The sequence below is a fragment of the Equus przewalskii genome, chromosome 7 (genome assembly GCF_037783145.1).
Source record: "Equus przewalskii isolate Varuska chromosome 7, EquPr2, whole genome shotgun sequence".
NCBI classification, from domain to species: Eukaryota; Metazoa; Chordata; class Mammalia; order Perissodactyla; family Equidae; genus Equus; species Equus przewalskii.
In genome coordinates, this window is record NC_091837.1 from 40235515 (window position 1) to 40261912 (window position 26398).

General features: G+C 41.7%; 1 protein-coding gene across 4 annotated transcripts in view; it reads left to right on the forward strand.

The window, feature by feature from the left end:
• Positions 1-4209: 4209 nt before the first annotated feature.
• Positions 4210-26398, forward strand: part of TMEM241 (transmembrane protein 241) — a 121103-nt gene continuing 98914 nt past the window's right edge. For 2 of the 4 annotated variants that reach the window (XM_070629679.1, XM_070629681.1), the window contains exons 1-2: positions 4407-4570; positions 8905-8951. In XM_070629679.1, the coding sequence (XP_070485780.1) occupies positions 4499-4570; positions 8905-8951 (119 nt within the window). In that variant the 5' untranslated portion in view covers positions 4407-4498. Of the gene's footprint in view, positions 4571-8904; positions 8952-19814; positions 19893-26398 lie in introns of all 4 variants that reach the window. The other 2 variants (XM_070629678.1, XM_070629680.1) reach the window with 2 other exon arrangements.

Genomic DNA, 26398 nt, shown 5'->3' on the forward strand with positions numbered 1-26398 from the left:
TGTGGTTTTGCTAGGGGCTCTGTCTTTTTTTTGATAAAAGTTGTATTGAGATATAATTCATATATAATTTGTCCATTTAAAGTATACATTTGATGACTTTTAGTATAGTCACTAAGTTGTGCAGCCATTAACACAATTTTAGAACATTTTTTATCACACCATAAAGAAACCTCATGCCCGTTAATACTCTCCACTGCCCCCAGCCCCAGGCAACCACAATTCTGTTTTGTCTGTATAGATTTGCCTATTCTGGATATTTCATATAAACAGAATCATACAACACTTTGTCTTTTGTGACTGGCTTCTTTCACTTAGCATTTGAGTTAATTTTTGTATACGGTATGAGGTAGGGGTTTGCCTTCATTCTTCTTCTTTTTGGTGAGGAAGATTGGCCCTGAGCTGAGATCTGTCACCAATATTCTTCTTTTTGCTTGAGGAAGACTGTTGCTGAGCTAACATCTATGCCAATCTTCCTCTATTTTGTATGTGGGACGCCATCTCAGGATGGCTTGATGAGCAGTGCATATGTCCATGGCCAGGATCCGAACCTGTGAACCCTGGGCCACTGAAGCAGAACTAGTGAACTTAACCACTATGTCACCAGGCCGGGCCCTACCTTCATTCTTTTGCATGTGGACATCCAATTGTCCCAGCACCATTTATTGAAAAGTCCTGTTCTTTGCTCATTGGATTGTCTCGGCGCCCTTGTCAAAAATCAATTGGTTGTAAATGTGAAGCTTTGCTTCTGGATCTCAATTCCATTCTGTTGATCTGTATTTGTGCCCTTATGTCAGTACCACATTGTCTCGACTACTGTAGCTTTGTAGTAATCTTTGAAATCAGGAACTGTGAGTCCTTTAACTTTGTTCTTCTTTTTCCAGATTGGTTTGGCTCTTATGGGTCCCTTGAATTTCCATATGCATTTTAGGATCAGCTTGCTAATTTCTGCAGAGAAAGCTGCTGGAATTTTAATGAGGTTTTATGTTGAATTTGTAGATCAAATTGTAGAATATTGCCATCTTAACACATTAAGTCTTCCAATCCATGAGCATGGGATGTCTTTCCATTTATAGGTATCCCTTACTTTATTGTATGTCACTTTATTGCGCTTTGCAGATACTGTGTTTTTTACAAGACCCTCCACCAGCAAAAAGATTACAACTCACTGAAGGCTTGGATGATGGTTAGCACTTTTTAGCAGTAAAGTGTTTTTAAATTAAGATGTGTACATTGTGTTTTTAGACATAATACTATTGTACACTGAATAGCCTATTGTATAGTGTAAACATAACTTTTATATGCACTGGGAAACCAAAATATTCATGTAACTCACTTTATTTCGATATTTCGATATTCACTTTTTTGCAGTGCTCTGGAACTGAATCCACAATATCTCTGAGTCATGCCTGTATTTTGGTCTTCTTCAATAATTTTTTTTCACTTTTCAAGGTATAAATTTTGCATTTATTTACCTACATTTATTCCCAAGTATTTTATTCTTTTTGATGTTATCTTAAATGAAATTGTTTCCTTAATTTCACTTTCAGAATGTTCATTGCAAGTGTGCAGAAATACAATTGACTTTTGTGTATTGATCTTATATTTTGCAACATTGTTGAACTCATGTATTAGTTCTAACAGTAGTTCTTTATTTTATTTCATTTTTTGAGGAAGATTAGCCCTGAGCTAACATCTGCCACCAATCCTCCTCTTTTTGCTGAGGAAGACGGGCCCTGAGCTAACATCTGTGCCATCTTCCTCTACCACAGCATGGCTTGCCAAGTGGTGCCATGTCTGCACTGGGGATCCGAACCAGTGAACCCTGGGCCACGGAAGCAGAACGTGCACACTTAACCACTGTACCACCAGGCCGGCCCCCTAACAGTATTTCTTTTTTTTTTTTTTCAAAGATTTTATTTTATTTTTTTTTCCTTTTTCTCCCCAAAGCCCCCCGGTACATAGTTGTATATTCTTTGTTGTGGGTCCTTCTAGTTGTGGCATGTGAGATGCTGCCTCAGCTTGTTTTTTTTGTTTTTTGTTTTTTTTGAGGAAGATTAGCCCTCAGCTAACTACTGCCAGTCCTCCTCTTTTTGCTGAGGAAGCCTGGCTCTGAGCTAACATCCGTGCCCATCTTCCTCTAGTTTATACGTGGGACGCCTACCACAGCATGGCTGCCAAGCAGTGCCATGTCCGCACCCGGGATCCGAACCAGCGAACCCTGGGCCGCCGAGAACAGGAACGTGCGAACTTAACCGCTGCGCCACCGGGGCGGCCCGTGCCTCAGCTTGGTTTGATTAGCAGTGCCATGTCCGTGCCCAGGATTCGAACCAACGAAACACTGGGCCGCCTGCAGCGGAGCGCACGAACTTAACCACTCGGCCACGGGGCCAGCCCCCTAACAGTATTTCTTTAGCGGATTCTTTAGGATTTTCTATATTTAAAATCTTGTCACCTGTAACAGAGGTAGTTTTACTTCTTTTGCAACAGATGTTGCCTTTATTTTCTTGCCTTATAGTCCTGGTTAGAACCTCCAATACAATATTAAATAGAAGTGGCAAGAAAGGTCATTCTTGTCTTCTTCCTGATCTTAGGGAGGAAAGCATTGTCTTTCATCATTATGATGCTAGCTGTGGGGTTTTTATAGATGCTTTTTATCATATTGAGGAAGTTCCTTTCTATTCCTAGTTTTTAAAATGTTTTTATCATACAGGGATGTTGAATTTTGTCAAATGCCTTATCTGTTTCCATTGAGATGATAATGTGGTTTTTGTCCTTTATTCTATTGATATGGTTTATTACATTAATTGATTTTTGGATGTTAAACCAACCTTGCATTTTTGGGATAGATCCCACTTGGTCCTAGTGTATACTCCTTTTTTATGTTCTTGGATTCCATTTGCTAGAATTTTGTTGATGATTTTTGCAGCTGTATTCATAAGAGATATTGATATTTTGTCTGTTTTTTAAGGGGACTTAGGGAGTTTCAAAAAGTATACTGTTGCCTCTGTGATCCTTTAAGAATTCTCCATGTGTGCTGCCAAAAAACCCCCCATTATTAAAAAGGCTTTGTGAGGGGACAACCCCACAGGTATTGTTTTATCCAAGCTTCTCTCTTTTTTTAATTCAATAAACATTTATTGAGCACTTATGGATCCATTATCAACAAATAAATTATAACTATGATCTTTTGGTCTGAAAGATCTCAATTCAGTCTCATATTGTTTCTCAATGTAAGAGCTGATGGCTTTATTTTTATTCAGTCTTTGTTTTGTGGAACAGAATAATGCAGCTTTGGAAAAATCAATAGTCCTGGCAAGCTCTATCATCATTTTGCTACAAACGTCAACTTCTATTTGCACGGTTCTTTACTGTTCTGGTTGTTCCTGTTTGTCAAGCAAATTCTGTCAAAGAAAATAAGTTAAGCAATAACTAGGAAATAATAAGGCCTGGATTGAATTTGTTCACCTACTAAAAGCGCTCAGGGAAACCTCAGGTAAATACCAATTATTGATTTCAAGCAAATTTTACTGGGCAAAAATGTCTTTGTAAGGACTATGTAGCTTTGAAATAGGTTTCCTAAAATAATGTCGAGGGAAATAACTTTTTAGTTTATTTGTCTTTTATGTCGAGAGAATACATCCAGTGTTTGCTTTGATAACATGTTTGCTAAGCAGTTTTGTGTAGGGTATACAAATCAAAGACAGTGGAGGTTTCGCGGTGTGTGGGTCTGTCTAAAAATCTGTGTATTTCTACGTATCAGGGACACTTGCACCTATGGTTCCTGCAAAATCCATCAGTATGTTTTTGTGTATGTTTACTACTATTTGCCAGAAGCCTAACTAGACTGATTTTCCACCCTGGAGCCTAGGAATAGGGGCTGTGCTTGAAATTTTATTTTTGGAAAGATTTCTCAGAAATTTTAACACAATGGAATGATTTCTCTTAAGGAAAGAACAAAAACTATACTTATTCTACTTCCTTCCCCCTCAGCCTTCCTTCTTTTAAAATAACATTTGCTGTTATTCCCTTTTTTGTGTCATTTGCAAAAATAATACAGACTCAGTGTAGAAAATTGGGAATATTCAGTGAAGCATCGGCAACACTTTGGTCCCACCATTTAGGGATAACTATGAACATTTTTCTTTAAACGGTTGGTTATGGGGTATTGCGAACTGTTTTGTCAACTGCTTTTTTCTTCTCTCCTACCAGTGTCTACTCTCCCACAACGACTACTCCCCGCTCTTTCTCTACGGGCGGTCGCAGCCCGGCCCAGCTTTCTGTCTGCCCCGCAGCCCTTCTGCCGGCTGGGTGCTGTCCCGCCCACCGCACGGCTGCCGGGCCTGCGGCGGCGCGGCCCCTTTAAGGGAAGGCGGCAGGGAGGTCCCCGCGCCGATTGGCAGAGCGCAGAGCCACGTGGCCGGCCTGGCAGCGGCGCCCGCGCTCGGGCGGCGGCCGTGGGGCTCCGGGCGGGTCCCCGGGCAGGGGCGCCAGTTGACAGATGTGCATGAGAAGGTGCCTGGTCGGCCTCACCTTTTGTACCTGCTACCTGGCTTCTTACCTTACGAACAAGGTGAGGGGGCGGGCGCGGGGAGGCGAGGATGGCACGTGGGAGATTCGTGTCCCATAATCATACGTGGAGCAAATGCAGCCCTCAGCTTTTTGTCTGATCTTTTCTTGATGGTGATGGAGACGAAGCCGACTCTGCGTGGGATGCCCTTTTAGAAATAGGATTTGTTGGGCTGTACTGTCCCCGTTTTCCGTCGTGTAAAGCATCCTATGTATCTCCTGGGAAACTGGGTTTTTGGACTGGCGAATTCCCTGGAACTTAATTTTGGGCTGTGTGGACGACTTTTAAGGGAAAGAAAGCACTTGGTTCCTGTTCTCTCGGGGAGGGAAGAGTAGGAGAAGAAATTAGACAAATTCTGCCTTCTTTTCTAAAGCACGCCCTTCCCCAGAATCCCACCAGGTTCCAGAAGCCTGTAAAAAGAAGAGATCAGTCCATCTCCGTCTCCCTCTCACACCACTGATTCCCAAACCTGTTTTGTATATATCTCCATCCCAGGCGCTTCCAGTATATTCAAGAGCTTTTCATGGAATTATTTTAAAAAGTAAAATATAAACTTAATTTTGGTTGATGTCATGAAGCCGTTTTTATGAAGTGGCAGAAGAGCAGTGGTACCGTGCCTTTGTTTTGTTGGAGGGGGAAGCTGGCCTGAGATTTGGTGCCATACAGGGAAATGGTGGACCTGGTGGACTAGGGTGGGGCATCACCTCCTGTCCTGGACTCTGGGCTGGACATCAAGCCAAAGTAGTGATACTGAGCCCAGGACCACCTTCTCTGCAACTGTAGGGTCTGCACTGCCCCCCCCCCCCCCCCAGGATGCTCCCAGACCCCGCTTCCCCCTGTCCCGTTGGTTTTCAGTTATGGTGATGGCCTTTGAAGATCCATCAGTACAGCCTTTTGGGAGGCAGTGATGGGTTTGCATCCTGGCTCCATTTACTTTGTCTTTGGGACTTTAATTTCTCTAAACTTAAGTTTTTAAACTTTAAGATGAGATTAAAAAGTCCTCCTCAAAAGCTGTTGTGAGGGTTACTCAAGATGATGTTTGTAGGGTGGTTGGCTGAGTGCCAACATCGTGGTAAATGCTCCCTAAGGTGAGTAGTTGCTACTCTAGAAGGAAGAAAGGGAGGAAGGAAGGAAAGACAATCTTTTGCTTATGGTATGACATAGTAATTCTTGGCTTTTAACAGGTTTGTTTTTTCCTCGTGGATCAGGTAGCTAAAAGATTTTTTGTAACACCCACTCAGGAATATGTGAATTTGTGAAATCCTGGCCATTTTGTTTAACTATTCTAATTTGTGTAGCTAACCTGATGGATATATTGATAATGTTTCACTTTAAAACAGAATGACCTTCCTTTTATTTCTATATAATCATCAGAAGGGGCATAGTAACACGTCTTTCATGAAAACCCATAGGCCGTGGCATTGGTTAAAAAAAAACACAAGTATCTAAGCAAAAAATCCAACAGGCGGATAGCGTTTAGTTCACAGGAATTTATATCCCCTCTGGATGCACGTTTGCATTTGTGGCATTATTTTTATTTTTTAAAAAAATTTTACTTTTCCTTTTTCTCCCCAAAGCCCCAGGTACATAGTTGTATATTTCTAGTTGTGAGTCCTTCTAGTTGTGGCATGTGGGATGCCGCCTCAGCATGGCCTGATGAGCAGTGCCATGTTTGCGTCCAGGATCCGAACCAGCAAAACCCTGGGCCACCAAAGCAGAGCGCTCGAACTTAACCGTTCGGTCACGGGGCTGGCCCCTGTGGCATTATTTTTGTATTTACTGGGGCACCACACCATTTTATAATCAATGTAATAAAGACCTTACATGTGCATCTTGCTTCAAGATGCTAGACAAAAATAAACCAAATTGTCTTGTCCCCTGGAATATCTAACCTGAATAATAGAAATCAGAGATTCCCAAAGGCCCTCAGAATTTAAACAATAAGCCAATGGTATCCTTCTGCGTTTTCCATGATGGTTTGGAGTGCTCTGGTTCAGGGCTGTAGGGAACTGTCAGGACCACATGGAGTGTTGGAGGATAACAGCCAAAGGCAGAAGAGAAGGCGAGGCTAGGAGATTGTATAAAGGGAAAGGGGGAGGTGAAATCAAGAGTGGCGGAGAGGAGATGTGAGGCCCAGGTAGGGGTGGCAGAGGTGGTCATACATAACAGGACTCTGGCAGGGACTTTGTAACTCTTAGATTATGCCATTGCTTCAACCAGGACCATCTTCTCAATCAGAACAGTCGCACTGCCTTCTGACATCCATCCAAATGGAGGAGTTGTGCTGTGGGTACCCTTGAGCATCTTGTCCTGCATCTAGTCTGTGCCAGATGAATTCTCTTTTCAATTAGTGAAGGTTTTTTTGTGTCTGAAGTAGAGGATGCTCTTTTCCAGCTTTTAGAAGATTCTATGCTAGTTTCTTTATTTTCATATTTCTCAGTGTAGTTTACTCCTTGAACTGTTTCCCTCTCTATTTGTAGAAAGAAATTCTTTTTAAAAAAATCTTGGGGCCAGCCTGGTGGCATAGTGGTTAAGTTTCTGTACTCCACTTTGGCAGCCTGAGGTTTGTGGGATTGGATCCTGGGCGTGGACCTGTGTATCACTCATCAAGCCATGCTGCGGCACTGTCCCACATGCAAAATAAAGGAAGATTGGCACAGATGTTAGCTCTGGGACAGTATTCCTCAAGCAAAAAGAGGAGGATTGGCAACAGATGTTAGCTCAGGGCCAATCTTCCTCACCAAAAAAATAAAAATAAATAAATAAATCTTGTACATCTTAGTCTCACCCCTTCTACAGTTTAATAGAATGGTTGATTTTTGTTTGACATTTGTGCGACACATGTTGTGGCTTTGCTGGCCCAGCTGACCCAGCCTAGATGGCATGTTCCTACATCTAGTGGGAGGTTCCAGCCATAACCAGGCCCAGGGCCCAGGCAGCCACCTGTCCTTACTCTCCCAGCTGTTAAACCTTCAGCCTGGAGACAAAGTCTACATCTGTTCTCCTTTTAAAGGCTCCCAAATTGTTCTTTCCTTTTCCTTGAGGATTGCCCACTGCTGTTGCTCCAAATAGCGTTTTGCTCTGAGCCATACTTTTCAGTGACATGAGGAATTGCTGGAAGGAGAAGTGTTCAGGTTCCGTTTGTCAGAGATTTTGTTTTTCACTCTTCTTTAGCCTCATGAGGCGAGAGCTGCAGCATGTTCTGTCTCATCCGGTATCTAGGACAAAGCTCAGCACACCATAAACTAACTTAAATATTTGTTATCTTCATAAAGATTGTTAAGGGTGATGTAAGACGTGGCCCAGATGCTCACTTAGGCCTTTCTCTGTCTCTGTTTTAGAACGAAAATATCAGAGAAAAGTGGGGAGGAGCATATTGAATTATGTGAATAAATAGACTTCAGAGGAGAATGAAGGTCCATTTCTAATAAATATGGACCGGAGCACAGGCAGTTAGCCATAGCTGTGGCATTTAGGAGCTCACACAAGGGGAGTTATGTGTAGGCTAATCCATGGGGCAAAATATAGATATGTAAACTTGCCCAACACCGGTCCACTCCATTTTTTAAATCATGTGAGGAATCAGTGATCTAAAACAACTATTTAATGGTTTTAGGCTTTTAAAAAATTCTTAAAGTGTTTGGTAGTAGAAAAAAATAGAAAAAGGTACTCAGAAGGACAAAATCTAATTCCCCCATTCATAAAGTGCTGTAAATTTGCTTGGAAGACATAACAGAAATACAAGTTGACCTTAGCTAGTTGGCTTAAAAAAAAATCCTTCAAATGCTAAAGCACAGAAAAAAGTCTAAGACTCCTAAGCAGAATTAGTTAGAAAAAAAAATCCCTAGAGTGCAAAAACCAAACAAAACCCTAAAGATGGAAGGAAAACAAAAGAAAGAAGGACTAGGACGTAGTTCTTCCTCGAAGAGAAGGGGGTTGGATTTTTAGGCGGACTGAGTGCGAGACAAAGTGGAGGCCCTGAGGAAGCCGGCTGCGCCCATGGGCGTTTTCTCTGGAGTTGCTGCAGTTACAACGTAACATTTCTGGGGTCTGGGGAGGTCGGGCACACGGCTGCTGTGCGTCCTACTTTGGTGGTGGCGCCAGCTCCGTTCCCCAACCAAGAGACGGTCAGGCTTCCAGTGCTGCTGGGGGAAGCAGGCCCACTCTCTTTGTCTGACTTGGAAGGTCACTTTTTTGTTCGCCCAGTGTGTGAATTTGGTTCGGGGCTAAAGGAATCGAGTGTACTTACGTTTCTTTACTAGAGATTTCTTTGATTCTATGGTCTATCAATTCTCTGTAATTTGAAAATGTCCATTAATCTGGTATTTGTTTTTCAGTATGTCCTGTCTGTTTTGAAATTTACCTACCCTACGTTGTTCCAAGGGTGAGTATCTTTTATGCTCTTTATACACGTTTGCAGGAAATGTCCGATCAGCATCATTAAATGTTCTTTAAAATATCTTTAACGCCTGAGTAGATTTTTAATCAAATAGACATACTGCAATTTATTTAGCCATTCTATTAATGGGCATTTAAATTTTGTCCCATTTTTGGGATATAAGCACAACAATGTTATCAGACATTTTTTGTATTCAAATCTGCCAAATTTCCAACTATTTCTTTGGAATAGATTCCTACATAAGAAGTTTGGGTTAAAGAATATGAACTTCTTTAGTGTTCTTGAATATTAACGAATTCTTTTCCAGAAATATTTTACCAATTTACGTTGTCAACCAGCCTGTATATGAAAGTTTCTGTAATATTTGGTTCCAACTATGACTGCTGTTTTTTCCCTCTCTCTGCTGATTTCATGAGGCAAAAATGGTGTCACATTGTTTTTCATATCATTTCTTAGATTATTCATGAAGTTGGACAGTTTACTTATGTTTATTATCCACTTTTAACTCTTTTTTCAGTGAATTGTCTATTCGTGCCTTTTTACCCTTTTATTTTTACTGAGGTTTTAGTATATTTCTTATTAATTTAATGAATTCTTCATATTTTAAGGATACCAGCCACTTGTCCATCATGTTTATTGGAATTCCTTTTTTTTTTGCAATTTGTTTGTACTTTGCCTTCATTTTGTTTCTAATTATTTGTGTATGTTTATATAAATGTTTATAATTATTTTGATTATGTAAATGTTGTTTTTAAGTGACATCATAGAGAATTTGTTGTTTGAACATCGGAATGAAGCAGTAGAGAGAATCACATGTGAATCCACTGTGTGGTCTCATGACTGAGCGATGCTATCATTAGAAAGAAAATAGAAGGAAAAATGGTGCAGGGCTGGCCAGCGGTCCAGGTGTTGTAGAAGCCGGCTGGGTGCTTGGTGCTTACAGTTCCCTTTTTCACTTCCCTCTCCCCTCAGCTTTTTTTTTTAATGTTTTCTTTTTATGTGGACAAATATATTGATTGTTTTGTTTGTGATTGCTACCATTGCTTTTTTTTTTGTAGATTTTTAAAAATTTTTTCCTTTTTCTCCCAAAGCCCCCCAGTACATAGTTGTGTATTTTTAGTTGTGGGTCCTTCTAGTTGTGGCATGTGGGACGCCGCCTCAGTGTGGCCTGACGAGCGGTGCCATGTCTGCACCCAGGATTCGAACTGATGAAACCCTGGGCCACCGCAGCAGAGTGCGCGAACTTAAGCGCTCGGCCATGGGGCCGGCCCTCTACCATTGCTCTTATGTTTATTCCTCTCCGTCACAAGATCATGTAGATATTCACCTATATTTCATTAAAGCTTTATTCAATTCTTAATCATTGTCTCTTCATTTCAGTATGTGATGCAATGTGAAGAAAGCCCTCCCCTAATAGGTTCATTTACACTGCCCCTATTTATTATATTTTATCCTGTAATCCTTCTGTTTGCCTTTGGGTTGTTGATATCATATGTAAAGTTATTTTTCTAGGATCTATTTTTGAGTACTTATTTGTCAATTTTTGTGGAAAGGGGCTAGTGCTAAATTGTTTTAGTTATTACAGCATTTAAATATGTGGTAGAGCTCATCATGCCAGCTCTGGTGATCTAGTGGATAAGATTTGGTGCTCTTATTGTCACAGCCAGGGTTCCTTTCCTGGTCAGGAAACCATACTACCTGTCTGTTGGTTGTCATACTGTGGTGGCTGCATGTTGCTGTGATGCTGAAAGCTATGCCACTGAGATTTCAAATACCAGCAGGGTCATCCATGGTGGACAGGTTCAGCAGAGATTCCAGACTAAGAGAGACTAGGAAGAAGGACCTGGCCACCTGCTTCTGAAAAAATTGGCCACGAAAACCCTATGAAGAGCCAACCCTGATGGCCTAGTGGTTAAAGATAGGCACGCTCCGCTTTGGCGGCCTGGGTTCGGTTCCTGGGTACAGAACCACACCCCTCATCTGTCAGTAGCCATGCCGTGGTGGTGGCTCACGTAGAAGAACTAGAAGGACTTACAACTATGCACAACTATTTACTGGGGCTTTGGGGAGGGTAAAAAAAAAAACCCTATGAATAGCAATGGGACGTTGTCTGATATACGCTGAAGGGTGAGAGGATGGTGCAAAAAGCCTGGGACGGGTTTCCCCTCTGCTGTCCACAGGGTTGTAAGGAGTCAGAAGCCACTTGAGGGCACTAACAAGAAAGAGCTCATCATCCTTCATTCTTCCTTTTTTTTTATATTATGCAAATGCAAAGAGAAAAGCAGGGATTGTGATCTTAATGTCAGATAAGGTTGAATTCAGGACAAAGAGCATTAAACAAGTGAGTAAAGATGTGTTATAATGCTAGAGCCTGCAGTTCAAAATGAAAATAAAATAGTGATGAATCTCTATACCCACCAAACAATAGGGCAACGTCATTTGTCAAACAAAAACTGTAGGACTACCAGGGATAAATAAGAATGTACTAGTAATAGGAGTCAAATTTACTACTATTTTCCCATGACAGTTCAGTTGGATAAAAAACCAGTGTCGGGGCTGGCCCTGTGGCTGAGTGGTTAAGTTCACGCACTCTGCTTCGGCAGCTTGGGATTTCACCGGTTCTGATGCTGGGCGCGGACATGGCACTGCTCATCAAGCCATGCTGAGGCGGCATCCCACATGCCACAACTAGAAGGACTCACAACTAAAAACATAAACTATGTACTGGGAGGCTTTGGGGAGAAAAAGGAAAAATAAAATTTTTAAAAAAACCCCAAACAACAAACAACAACGACAAAAAACCAGTGTGTGCATATATATGTTATATAGTATATATGTATGCTAAATAATGCAATTAATAAATATCAAACACTGTATATAGAAAATAGGGATTATGCCCTCTTTTCAAATGCCCATGGAATATTCACCAGGATTCAAACAGCAGTAATTTCCCAAAAGTAGCAATTATACAGTGCTAGTGCACTAAAACTAGATCTTAATATCGAAGACAAAAATCTCTATCTACAAATGGCTCTTGAACATATAAAAAGATATTCTTCACTTATAAGAAGAATATAACTGAAAAATACATTGAGATATTATACTTTACCTATAAGATTTACAAAATCATTGATTATGGGATGGCAAATGGGTACAGCTCTGTGAGCGGCACTTTGGCGGATATAACAGCATTGCACTGGTGTGAATCCTTCAATCCAGCAATTCCACTTCCAGGAATTTACCCGAGAGGTTTACTTGCGTTTCTGTAAATGAAATATGTACAAAGATAGACGTGAAAAATATTGCAGCTCCATTTGTGACAGCAAGCATTTTTATTTTTTATTTTATTTTTTTTTAAAGATTTTATTTTTTTCCTTTGTCTCCCCAAAGCCCCCTAGTACATAGTTGTATATTCTTCATTGTGGGTCCTTCTAGTTGTGGCATGTGGGATGCTGCCTCAGCATGGTCTGATGAGCAGTGCCGTGTCCGCGCCCAGGCTTCAAACCAAAGAAACACTGGGCCACCTGCAGCTGAGTGCGCGAACTTAACCACTCGGCCAGGCAAGCATTTTTAAACAATCTAATTTTCATCTATCCAGAACCAGTTAAATATATTATATTGTATCGCTAGTGGAATGCTGTTCTCATGTTAAACGATACAAGGAAACTTTCGTGTATTGACATGGAAAGGTCGTCAAGATGCATTGAATGGGGAAGAAAGCAAGTCCTTGACAGTGTAGTACACTCCCATCATGTGGAATTGTGTGGCTATGTTTTCCTTATTTAAAAAAAGATAAAGAAGAAACTAGTAAGAGTGGTTACCTATAGGAAAAGATGGGAACAGTGCAGATAGTGGACAGGAAAGAGAAGGAGACTTTTCACCACTTGCTTTTTTATACTTTTGGATTTTTGTTCTTTATGTTATTACCAATATGTTATTTCAGGTGAACTCTAGAATTACTTTGTCAAATTTCTCCCCAATGTTTCATAGCAAAACTTTAAAAATACTGTCTATGACTATGTATAGTTCGGTCACTGAAGCTGGGATATTGTTTTCTCGTTAGTGACTGGGAATCATTTTCTGGTCTGATTATCCTTTCACTTCTCTCCAGGCAGAAGGATTTAGGGAACTTACATGGGAAGGGATGATGTTTTCACCTGAATTGCATTTTCCCCTCATCTCTGTAGATCGATCAAGTTGAGTGTACCTCCCGCAATAGAATGTAAGGTCTACAAATGCAAGAATTTTTTTAAAAATCCATTTTTGTCACCGGAATATCCCCAGTGTCTAGAACAATGCTTGGCACATAGGAGGTGCATAGTAGGGCAGCGTAACTCATTCTACAATATTTATTGGGTGCAAACTATGTGACAGTCACTGTTCTAGGCAGTTGGGATACATCAGTGAAGAAAACAAAGATCCCGCCCTGCCGAAGCTGGCTTTTCTCTGCTGCCTGTCCCTTAAGTTTATCTGCAGTGACCGGTACCCTCTGTCCAGTTGCTCAGCTCAGAAACCTGGGTTGTTCTTGATTCCTTTGTCTCCTTCCTCCCTGATGTCTAATTAACAACCAGGACCTCTGGTCCACCTTCTTCATTGGAACTGCCCCTTCCCCAGGCCACTGTCATCTCTCAAATTACTCTATCAACTCTTGACTTGCTTCCTGGCCTCTGGTCTCGCTTCTCTGGAAAGCATTCTGTCCCTCATAAAGAGAGGGAGCTTTCCCACATGTAAATGTGACAGCATCGCTCGTGTGCTTCAAACCCTTCAGTGAAGCTCCAGCTCCTTAATATGGTTGACGTGGCCTTTCATGACCAGCCCTATCTCTCCAGTGTCAGCTCTGGCCACACTCACTTCGAATGCTCAAATGCTAAGGTCCAGGCCAATCGAACCTCTCTGAGAAGCTTTGAATGAGCCATGATCCTGCTCACCTCTGGACCTTTGTCCATTTTGGGCCTCCTGCTTTGAACACGCTTCAGGTTTTTGCTCAGATGTTCTTCCCCTATGAAGACTTACCCAACTCACTGGACTAGGTTAACTGCCCCTGCCAAAGTGGCTTGTAGTGCCTGGGACTCTTCCTGTGAGGGTTTTATCACACTTTATTGTAATTATTGGTTAGTTAGCTCACTTCCCAGTAGATCAGCCTCGGCACTATTGATATTTTGAGCAGGGTAATTCTTTGTCGCGGGACTGTCCTGCACGTTGTAGGATGTTGAGCAGCATCTCTGGCTTCTATTTACTAGACACCAATAGTGCACCCTCCGCTTGCCCACCCCTAGTCGTGAGAACCAAAAATGTCTCCAGATACTGCCCAATGTCCCCTAGGGGAAAGGACCACATGGTTGAGAACCACTGTTCTAGACCATGATGTTGGAGGGGATGACCCCTATCTGTCTGTTCTGCCTGGCTGGGTCAGTGAAGCCTTCACAAAGAAGGCGTGAAACCAGAATCCTGTATGATGAGCGGATGATCACCAACACACAAGGAGCTGGGAAGAACTTTATGGCTCAAGAGGACAAGAGCACGTGCAAACTCTTAGAAGTATGAAATGGCCTGGCCCATTCCAAGGTTGCAGGCTGTGCAGAAGGGCTGGAATGTGTCTGTCGTAGACAGCCATGGCAGACGTAGAGGAGCTGATCCTGGAGAGGGGTGGGTGCAAATTCCACAAGGCTTGTGTGTCACACAGAAATGACTTTATCCTGTAGGCCAGGGGTTCTCCACGGTAGTGCCGCAAGACTTGGGTGTGTTGTAATCACTTCTGAGATGAAGTGTCTCAAGTCATAACTAAAAATGAGGTGTTGAAATTATGAATGACTCACCTAAAATAAAAAAGCAATTAGAGCAAAACAGGATAAAGTTATGCCTATAGTACTCCTCTCATTTCATATTTTGCTGTGCTTTCTGCAGTGGGAGAGGGAGGGGTGTTTATTTTATAACCTGTGCTCCCCCTAAACTCTGCTTGCTGAGGAAGTATGTCTCATATGAGCTTCATGACCCAACTGTGTTGTGGCAGAGAAAAGGCTGAGAGCTGCTGTCTGTGGCACTGGGAAGAATCAACTGGTTGTTTTTTTTAAATTATTTTATCGCGGTCATAATAGTTTATAACATTGTGAAATTTCAGTTGTATGTTATTTGTCAGTCACCCTACATATGTGCCCCTTAACCCCTTATGCCCATCCCCCAACTCCCTTCTCTTCTAGTAACCACTAATCTGTTCTCTTTGTCCCTGTGTTTGTCTGTCTTCCACAAGTGAGTGAAATCATGTGGTGTTTGCCTTTCTCTGTCTGGCTTATTTCACTTAACATCATACCCTCAGAGTCCATCTATGTTGTTGTGAATGGGATGATTTTGTCTTGTTTTCTGGCTGAGTAGTATTCCATTGTATATATATATACCACATCTTCTTTATCCAATCATCAGTTGATGGGCACTTGGGTTGCTTCCACTTCTTGGCTGTTGTGAATAATGCTGCAGTGAACGTAGGGGTGCATAAGTCTCTTTGAATTGTTGATTTCAAGTTCTTTCGATAAATACCCAGTATTGGAATAGCAGGGTTGTATGGTATTTCTATTTGTAATTTTTTGAGAAATCTCCATGCTGTTTTCCATAAGGGCCGCTCCAGTTTGCATTCCCAGCAGCAGTGGATGACGGTTCTCTTTTCTCCACATCCTCTCCAACATTTTTTGTTTTCTGGCTTGGTAATTATAGCCATTCTAATGGGTGTGAGATGACATTTCATTGTAGTATTGATTTGCATTTCCCTAATGATTAGTGATGTTGAACATCTTTTCATGTGCCTGTTGGCCATCTGTATATATTCTTTGGAGAAACTTCTGTTCATATCCTCTGCCCATTTTTTTATCTGGTTTTTGGTTTTTTGTTGTTGAGTTCTTTATATATTTTGGAGATTAACCCCTTATTGGATATATGATTTGCAAATATTTTCTCCCAGTTGGGGGGTTGTCTTTTTGTTTTGTTCCTGGTTTTCTTTGGCTTGCAGAAGCTCTTCAGTCTGATGTAGTCCCATTTGTTCATTTTTTCTTTTGTTTCCCTTGCCTGAGTAAACATGGTATTCGAAAGGATGCTTCTAAGACCAATGTCAGAGTGCACTGCCTGTATTTTCTTCTAGGAGTTTTATAGTTTCAGGTCTTATGATATCAGATCCATTTTGAGTTAATTTTTGTGTATGGCAAAAGATAATGATCTACTTTCATTCTTTTGCATGTGACTGTCCAGTTTTCCAAACACCATTTATTGAAGAAACTTTCCTTTCTCCATTGTATGTTCTTAGCTCCTTTGTCAAAGATTAGCTGTCTGTAGATGTGTGGTTTTATTTCTGGGCTCTCAATTCTGTTCCATTGATCTGTGTGTCCGTTTTTGTACCAGTACCATGCTGTTTTGATGCTATAGCTTTGTAGTATATTTTGAACTAAGGAATTGTGATACCTCCAGCTTTGTTCTTTTTTCTCAGGATTGCTTTAGCTGTTCAGAGTCTCTTGTTGCCCGTTGTGAATTTTGTTGCCCCATGTGAATTTTTAGGATTCCTAGTTCTTTTTCCATGAAGAATGTCATTGGGATTCTGATTGGAATTGTGTTGAATCTGTAGTTTGCTTTAGATAGTCCGGGCATTTTAACTATGTTTATTCTTCCAATCCATGTACATGGAATATATTTCCATTTCTTTATGTCATCATCGATTTCTTTCAATAATGTCTTAATCTTTTCATTGTATAGGTGTTTCACCTCCTTGGTTAAATTTATTCCTAGATATTTTATTCTTTTTGTTGTGATTGTAAATGGGATTGTATACTTGAGTTCTCTTTCTGTTAGTTTGTTATTAAAGTATAGAAATGCAACTGATTTTTGTAAGTTGATTTTGTACTCTGCAACTTTGCTGTAGTTGTTGATTATTTCTAATAGTTTTCTGATGGATTCTTTAGGGTTTTCTATATATAGAATCATGTCATCTGCAAATAGTGAGTTTCACTTCTTCTTTGGCAATTTGGATACCTTTTATTTCTTTTTCTTGCCTAATTGCTCCAGCCAAAGCCTCCAGTACTATGCTGAATAAGAGTCGTAAGAGTGGGCACCCTTGTCTTGTTCCTGTTCTCAGAGGGATGGCTTTCAGTTTTTCCCCATTGAGTATGATATTGGCTGTGGGTTTGTCATATATGGCTTTTATTATGTTGAAATACTTTCGTTCTGTACCCATTTTATTGAGAGTTTTTATCATAAATGGATGTTGGATCTTATCAAATGCTTTCTTTGCATCTATTGAGATGATCCTGTGGTTTTTATTCCTCATTTGTTAGTGTGGTGTATCATATTGATTGATTTGCAGATGATGAACCATCCTTGCATCCTTGATGTAAATCCCACTTGATCATGGTATATGATTCTTTTAATGTATTGCTGTTTTTGATTTGCCAATATTTTGTTGAGGATTTTTACATCTATGTTCATCAGCTGTATTGGCCTGTAATTTTCCTTCTTCGTGTTGTCCTTGTCTGGTTTTGGTATCAGAGAAATGTTGTCCTCATCGAATGAGTTGGGAAGCATTCTGTCTTCTTCAATTTTTTGTAATAGTTTGAGACGGATAGGTATTAAATCTTGTTTGAATGTTTGGTAGAATTCTCCAGAGAGGCCATCTGGTCCTGGGCTTTTATTTTTGGGGAGGTTTTTGATTACTGTTTCAATCTCTTTCCTTGTGATTGGTCTATTCAGATTCTCTATTTCTCCTTGATTCAGTTTTGGGAGATTCTATAAGTCTAAGAATTTATCCATTTCCTCTACATTGTCCAGTTTGTTGGTATATAGTTTTTCATAGTATTCTCTTGTGATCTTTGGTATTCTGTGATATCTGTTGTAATTTCTCCTCTTTCGTTTCTAATTTTATTTATTTGAACTTTCTCTCTTTTTTTCTTAGTGAGTCTGGCTAAGGGTTTGTCCATTTTGTTTATCTTCTCAAAGAACAAGCTCTTAGTTTCATTGATCCTTTCTACTATTTTTTTGGTTTCTATTTCATTTATTTATTTATTTATTTCTAAGATTGGCCTTGAGCTAACATCTATCACCAATCTTCCTCTTGTTTTTCTTCTCCCCAAAGCCCCCCAGTATGTAGTTGTGTATTCTAGTTGAAGTTCCTTTTAGAGTTCTGCTGTGTGAGATGCTGCCTCAGCATGGCTTGATGAGCAGTGCTAGGTCCATGCCTAGGATCCAAACTGGTGAAACCCTGCACTGCCGAAGCAGAGCGCTCGAACTTAACCCCTTGGCCATGGGGTCGGCCCTGTATTTCATTTATTTTTGCTCCAATTTTTATTATTTCCCTCCTTCTGCTGACTTTGGGCTTTGTTTGTTCTCCTTTTTCTATTTCTGTTAGGTGTAGTTTAAGGTTGCTTATTTGAGATTTTTTTCTTGTTTGTTAATGTGGGCCTGTATTGCTATGAATTTCCCTCTTAGGACCATTTTTGCTGCATCCCATATGAGTTGGTATGGTATGTTTTCATTTTCACTTGTCTCCAGATATTTTTTGATTTATCCTTTAATTTATTCATTGATCCATTGGTTATTCAGTAGCATGTTAATTAGTCTCCACATGTTTGTTACTTTCTCAGCTTTTTTCTTGTAGTTTATTTCTAGTTTCATAGTATTATGATTGGAAAAGATGCTTGATATGATTTCAGTCTTCTAAAATTTATTGAGGCTTGCCTTGTTTCCCAACATATGGTCTGTTTGAAAATGTTCCATGTGCACTTGAGAAGAATTTGTATTCTGCTGTCTTTGGATGAATTGTTCTATATATATCTATTAAATCCATCTGGTCTAGTTTTTCATTTAATTCCACTATTTCCTTATTGACTTTCTGTCTGGATGATCTATCCATTAATGTAAGTGGGGTGCTGAGGTCCCCTACTATTATTGTGTTGCTGTTAAAGAATCAACTGTTTTATTTATTTATTTTTTCCTTTTTCTCCCAAAGTCTCCCAGTACATAGTTGTGTATTTTTTAGTTGTGGGTCCTTCTAGTTGTGGCATGGAATGCCGCCTCAGCCTGGCTTGATGAGCGGTGTTGTGTCTGCACCCAGGATCTCAAACAGCGAAACCCTGGGCTGCCGAAGCATAGCGCGTGAACTTAACCACTTGGCCATGGGACCGACCCCAAGAATCAGCTGTTTTTAAAGCAAACAGCAAAGTTAAGTTTGCATTTTAGAACAAGCCCTTTGGCCGCAAAGTAGAGAATAGGTGGTGTGGGGCAACCCTGGAGAGAGGGGAACCGGTCAGGGCACTAATGCTGTGGTCTAGGTGTGAGATGATGAGAGCCTGAATCAGGCAGAAGGAATAGAGAGGGGAAGACTTTGCAGTTGCGACCTGCTGTGAGGTTGCAAGTAGATGAGAGAGGTGACAGTGGAAGGAGGGCTAGGATGACGTCTAGTGTTCTGGTTTGGATGATCAGGATGGTAGGGAAGTTCAAGATAATGTTTTAGGCATGTTATCATTGGGAGCTTGTGGGGTATCAGTGGTGGTATCCAGGTGAGAACATACATTTAGGAATCATCAGTGCAGAGGCAACGGGAGAAGTGGCTGTGGGAGAGGTTGTTCAGGAAAAGTCTGTAATAAGAAGAGAATATTATCAGTGTCTGCACTGAATGGTACAGCTGGACTGAAGGGAATAGTAGAGGGTTGAGAAGGACAGGTCTGAGAATTGGGATGATAATTAGGACAGAGTGGGAGAAAAGAGTTGTCAGAAGGATGGGATATGTATATTTGTGTCGCTTGACAGATTTGCTGGGGCTGGATGGCGTTGGAGACTATGGCGCTCTATTAAATTCACACTGGCCCTTGTCCTTTTCAGGTGGCAGACATTAATTGGTGGACTTTTGCTTCACGTGTCATGGAAACTGGGCTGGGCAGAGATCAACAGCAGTTCAAGGTAGAACAACCTCTTCTGTGCTTGATTCATGATTCATGCCCTGCTTCCTTTTTACCTTGTTGAAATCCTTATGGTGCTACACTGGATGTGTACTTGAGTTTTTTGACCTTCCTTGCCTTCTAAGCGTGAGATTTAATGATTTTATAATCAATTAGAACTCAAGTAGTGTTTTCCTGGTTAAGAATGCCACTAATACAATATTAAAATTAATGGAGACATACAATTTATAATACCATATTAATTTGGGTTTGTTTTAGATCATACTACCCCTATGAATGAGTTATTAAATCAGCCTTAAAATTTTTTTGTAAATTTTATTTTGAAATTATTTTCTGCTTAGAGAAAAGTTAGAAATAGTGCAAAGAAGTCCCATATCTTTAGTCATGTTTCCCAATTATTATCTTACTTAGCTTCTCCTGTCATTGTTTCATGATATATACCTATATATATAATTTTTTTCTGAACTATTTGAGAGTAAGTTGCAGATGTGAGAATAAGATGCCACTTCTCTTTACTTATAAATTCTTGAACATGAATTTCCTAAGAGTAAGGACATTCTCTGATATGACTATGGTAGTTATCAAAGTCAGGAAATTAAGGTTGATACAATACTCTTATCTCATTTACAGATCATATTCGTATTTTGCCAATTTTCTCAATAATATCCTTTATAACCCTCTGCCCTCACCCTAGTTCTCATGCAGGGTCCAATTCAGATCACACATTACATTCGTTGTTATAGTTCTATTAAGACAGCTTTTCAAATAGGTTTAAAAGAAATCTCAGAGACCATGACATTTTTTAGCCAATATTGTAATCTGAATTGGCCATCCACTCCTGCCTGACCTAGATAAACCCTCTTGATTCTTTGAGAACATCATGCCTTGCCTGAAATAATGCACAAAATGAAAAGAAAATGAAATCAAGCTTTATATGAATAAGTAAACATCCCAACTGAATAATCAGGCCAAGTCATTTGGCTTGTGGTCCACGTTATCTGCCCGGCTACTCCATTCATCGGCTTGACTGCTTAATTAGTAAATCACTCCGTGCCTGGCACTGTGGAGAAGCTTTGAGAATGTGTCCAGTATAAATATGAATAATTTTGGCTTCTCCTGAAAATATATAACTAGAGAGCAAAAAACTGGTATTAAGAGGTTTTACAAAGGAGAGGCCCTGGGAGCAGAGGTGTGGATTAATTTCTTGAACCCAATTCCATTTTAATCCAAACTCTGAAAGAATAATCCACACAAGATGCTTAACTAATCCAAAGGAGTAGTCCTTTAAGTCATAATTTTGCATTTCCATGGGATAGCATTCTCAACTTGATAAAATAAAGACACTTTCGGGGTTTGGTTCGTGATATTAAGTGCAGGTCTTACTCTAAACTCCATTGTTTTGGTGGATAGTTCAGTGAAAACTGGGTCTTTGTTTAAACAAATATGGGCCCTGAATTCAAAGATCTGTGATGGCTCTAATACTTAGTTAAATAATGAAGCATCTGACTCCAAATGGTTGAATTTATTCCTCCACAGAAGCAAGAGACTGGACTAGAAGGAGGGAATTGGCTGTCATATTTTGGTCTGGGGTCCACCAGTGCTCATCAGCACGGATGTTCCACTGTTAGAGTGTTCTTAGAATTTCTGATGTGAATGGTTTACTTAATAATAATAGTCTTTTCAACATTATCTTAGTCATGTGTCCTTAAAAACAATGTCATTGTTCATACTTAAATTTTTTTGTATGTAAAATATACATAACAAAATTTACCATTTATTAACAGTTTGTTCTTGTTGTTGTTGTTGGGTTTTTCTGGGTTTTTTTGAGGAAGATTAGCCCTGAGCTAACATCTGTGGCCAATCCTCCTCTTTTTCTGAGGAAGACTGGCCCTGAGCTAACATCCGTGCCCATCTTCCTCTACTTTATATGTGGGATGCTTGCCACAGCATGGCGTGCCAAGTGGTGCCATGTCCACACCCAGGATCTGAACCAGCGAAACCCAGGCTGCCAAAGCGGAAAGTGCACGCTTGACCGCCAGGCCGGCCCCTTAACAATTTTTAAGTGTACAATTCAGTGACATTAGTACATTCACAATGTTGTGCAACCATTACCACCATCCATTTCCAGAACTTTGTCGTCATCCCAAACAGAAATTCGCTACTCATTAAACAGTAACTCCCCACTCTCCCCTCCCCCAGCCGCTGGTAACCACTATTCTACTTTCTGTCTCTGTGAATTTGCTTATTCTAGTTGCCTCATTTAAGTGGAATCATACAGTATTTGTCCTTTTGTGACTGGCTTATTTCACTTAGCGCAGTGTCTCCAAGATTCATCCTTGTAGCGTGTGTCAGAATTTCCTTCCTTTTTAAGGCTGAATGAGATTCCGTTGTGTGTATGTACCACATTTTGTATGTGTACCACATTGTGTTTCATCTGTTGGTGGAATTCGTCATACTTTTCTTGCCTTTTTGGTGGGGGAAGGGGGAATGACTAGTGGAACTAGGAGAAGTCGAAGCTTCTCAAGGTTCTTTCCCTGGAGGAAGTGATCCTCCGGCAGTAGAAGTTTGAGACTCACCAGACACCGTTGTCCCTTTAACGCACGTGATGCTCGGTTCCACCCATCTCAGAAGATCTGTGATCCAATCCCCTTTCCGTCCCTTGCTAAACTTCTTAGAGGCTTTTTGACTTCTGTCTGCTGGACTTAGGTGGTTTCACAGCCACACACGTGATGCTGGCTCAGTTAAGCTTCTTGTCAAAGATCCCAATGCCTAGTTTTCAGTGGTGCTTGTGGTTAATAACTTGCTGGCGCAGGTCAGGATTTCCAGTTGCCATGATCCTTTGGCAAAGGGGTGTTACCAGATGGCGAGCAGCCAGGACCAGCGCTGGTGTTGCTTCATGTGTGCCCTCGCTGGGTTTGTGTCTGCCGTGGCTGCTGTTTTCTCCCGGGCCTGACTCTCTGATTACGTCACTGGAGAACCGAGGCCCAGCTTTGCCGTGTGACTACGCACTTGTGCAGAGATGGCAGAGGCTGGGCCCTGCTGAAAATGGAAACAATAGCAGGAAGACAGTTCGGAGTCCCTGAGGTCATCTCAGAGTGGGGATTATAATGGTGGGGCTGGAGGGTGGGCATGTCCCACAGAGAGCCCTGTAGTCTGACCTTATAGCCTGGAGCACAGCAGAATCTTAGATTCCTTCTTAAACAAGTGCAGAATTTGGCACCACATTCTTTACACTGTAAAGAGGCCATGTCTGGCCGTGTCATGTATTGACTCCACCGAGTGACCCGATGGAATCCTTCTCCTCCCAGGATATTTGTCCGGCAACTCAGTCGTTATCACCACTGAGTGTTGGACAATTCCCTGGAAGCCTTCTGTCTTGGGGAAAAGCTCTGGTTTTCAGCCACAAGCTTGTCATTACATGGCAGCTGCTGCTGTTGCCTAGCCATTGCAGAATGCTGACGTGATTTTTCTAGCAGATGTTGAAGTGCTGTGCTGAAGGCTTTCTGTATTTCCCAAGTGTGATCCTAAAGGAACACTGTGACCCATTTTGTCTGACCAGACGTCTAGTAGCATGGTGGGACCACAGCGCTCTTTATTAGATTCTTGAACCAAGGCTGAGGACAGACTGGGGTGTGATTTCATGGACACCATCCTCTGGTTCCCATGTTACCAGGCTACATGTTTAAATAAACACATTTTGAAGGTAGTTTTTAACCTACTTGCATTTTTTGTCCACTATACATGAGAGCAATTTTTTTTCCCCCTGAGGAAGTTTCACCCTAAGCTAACATCTGTTGCCAATCTTCCTCTTTTTTCATGTGAGCCGCCTCCACAGCATGGCTACTGACTAGTGGTGTAGGTCTGCGTCCAGGAACCAAATTCAGCCTACCGAAGCAGAGCGCACCGAGCTTAACCACTAGGCCACTGGGGCTGGCTCAAGAGCAAATTTTTAACTCTCTGGTTTTCAAGTATGAGAGGTTCTAACTTAAAAATTCTATGCCGCAGTACCTTTGTGACCAGAGATTTCTAACAGATCAAGGAGAAGCCCAACCCCTTAATTGTCCATTGTGAGTCTTTGCTGGAGAAGCATAACACATATCCTTGATAAAACCTCCAAATTAACTCAGTCCTGTTCCTAAAGAAATGAACAGTAAGCTAGCCAGTTGGGGTCCAGATTGAACTTCTTTTTAATGATTGATTATTTATTTTTTTGGGGAAGATCAGCCCTGAGCTAAAATCTGCCGCCAATCCTCCCCTTTGTTGCTGAGGAAGACTGGCCCCGAGCAAACATCTGTGCCCATCTTCCTCTACTTTATATGTGGCACGCTTGCCACAGCATGGCTTGACAAGCGGTGCGTAGGTCCACCCCCGGGATCCGAACTGGGGAACCCCAGGCCGCCAAAGCGGAACATGTGCACTTAACCACTGTGCCTCTGGGCCAGCGCCTATTTATTTGTTTTTAAGTGAGCCAGCCCACCTTCATCTAAGCTACTGGTGGCTGGAATTTCTCAATGGTTTCATGTGTTGATACTTCATTTTGAGTGACTTGTAGTTTTATAGGAAGTCATCTTTGCTCACAGAGGAAAGTTAGCACTGAAATTCACGTGTTTTTGATATTCTTCCCTATTGTTTTCTCTCCAGAGGAATGCTTTACATATGTATGTAGAAATTACTTTTTGGGGGTAATAAAACAAACTTTGGAACCTTCAGGAAACATACTGAGAGCCACGGAAGGGACCTAACATTGAATAAAGTCTGATCACTCTTGGTGTGGTGATTCTGGTAGTTCCCAGGAGAAGAGTCCTTGAGACCAGGGCTGGGAAAAGGACAGATTTTTTTTTTTAAGCTTTATTGAGGTATAATTAACAAACAAAATGTTAAGATATTTGAAGTGTGCATTGTGGTGATTAGATATATGTGCACGTTGTGGAAGGATTTCCACCATCTGCTTGATTAGCACCTCCATGACCTCACATGCTGACCTTTTCGTGTGGGTGTGAGAACATTTCAGTTCTGCTCTCCTAGCAGATTTCAGTTATATGATACAATGTTGTCAGCTGTCGTCCCCACCTTGTACACTAGATCCTCAGACTTTATTTGTCTTATAACTGCAAGTTTGTACCCTTTACCACTCTCTCCCTGTTTTCCCACTCCACACCCTGGTAACCACTTTTCTACTCTCTTTTCCTGTGAGTTTGAGGGTTTTTTTCCCCCCAATTTTTAAATGTAAGTGATACCTTACGGTGTTGCTCTTTCTCAGGACAGGATTTTTGGACATTTGACATTTATTAGTGCATGCAAGTCATGCCTGTGCCACTCAGGGCATAGGAGTCCACTGAACTCACACTTGGTTGTGGCCCACCCCTCCGTCGCTGTCAGTCAGTGTTCATCCGGCCACTTCCTGGCCCCTTCACAGGCTGAGCCAACAGTGTTCAAGGTGGAACTCCCAGCCTTGTGACCAGGGGTGTTACAACGTCTTGCTCGTTAGCTCTGATTCTCAGTCAATTAGTCACTCGTCGTAGTCTGTGTCCTGGCAAGGCCAGAAAATGATTGTAGGGGCTTTCTTTCTTTCTCATGCTTATTAGAAATGAGATCTGTATCTTCTATCCTGCCTCAGTTGTTATTCGGGGACCCGGGTGACCTGTATTTCTTTTTCTTTTTTGGACTATATTTCCTAGTAGTGATGTCTCTTCTCTTCTTCTGTGCTGTCTTGCAGTCCATCTCCTAAGGCTCACGGAGCTGCACATCCAGCCTTGGTCCTCCCAGGGGAGGGGGGAGGTGCCCCAGGGAGTGGGTGGGGGTACTGCTCGGACCGTGGAGGCTGCCGGTGGCGGCCCTGGAGCGCGCAGCAGGGATGGGGCATTGTGGTCCTTCAAACCCGGCAGCTCGGGGCCAGGGGACTGGTCTCTCTGAGGCTCTCGTTGTCCTTCAGGGCCTGTCCACGCCTCACTGAAGGTGACGAGATTTCCATCTCAGCGTGAACTTACATGTTGAGAAGCTTGGGCCAGTGAGTGAAACGTGAAATGGGAAGAAGTGACGATTCCATGTGGGAAGGACCAGTTATGAAAGTGCCCTGAAAAGTGGAGCTTTGCAGAAACCCGGTGGTAACAGGGTCCTTTGTGTCTAGTCAGGGGCCCTGCCTCGTGTCGGAAGTCTTGAGTGCCACAGCTCTTAAGTTCCAGAGGTTGGTACCCAAACTCCCTTACTCTAAATCAGGGGTCAGCAAACAAGAGCCCGAGAGTAGACAGTTTAGGCTTTGTGGGCCGGACAGTCTCTGTGACAGCTACTCACTCTGCCTTCCTAGCCCGAAAGCAGCCCCGGACCTTGTAAGTGGATGGGTGTGGCTGTGTGCTGATCAAACGCTGTCCTCAGGCTCAGGCAGCAGGTGGAATTTGGCCTGTGGACTGTAGTTTGCTGACTCGGGCTCTGAATTATGCTCTGCGAGGAACAGGATCATCACAGGGTTCTGGGGGTCAGGTAAGATTAGGGCTTAATTCTGTAAAGAGA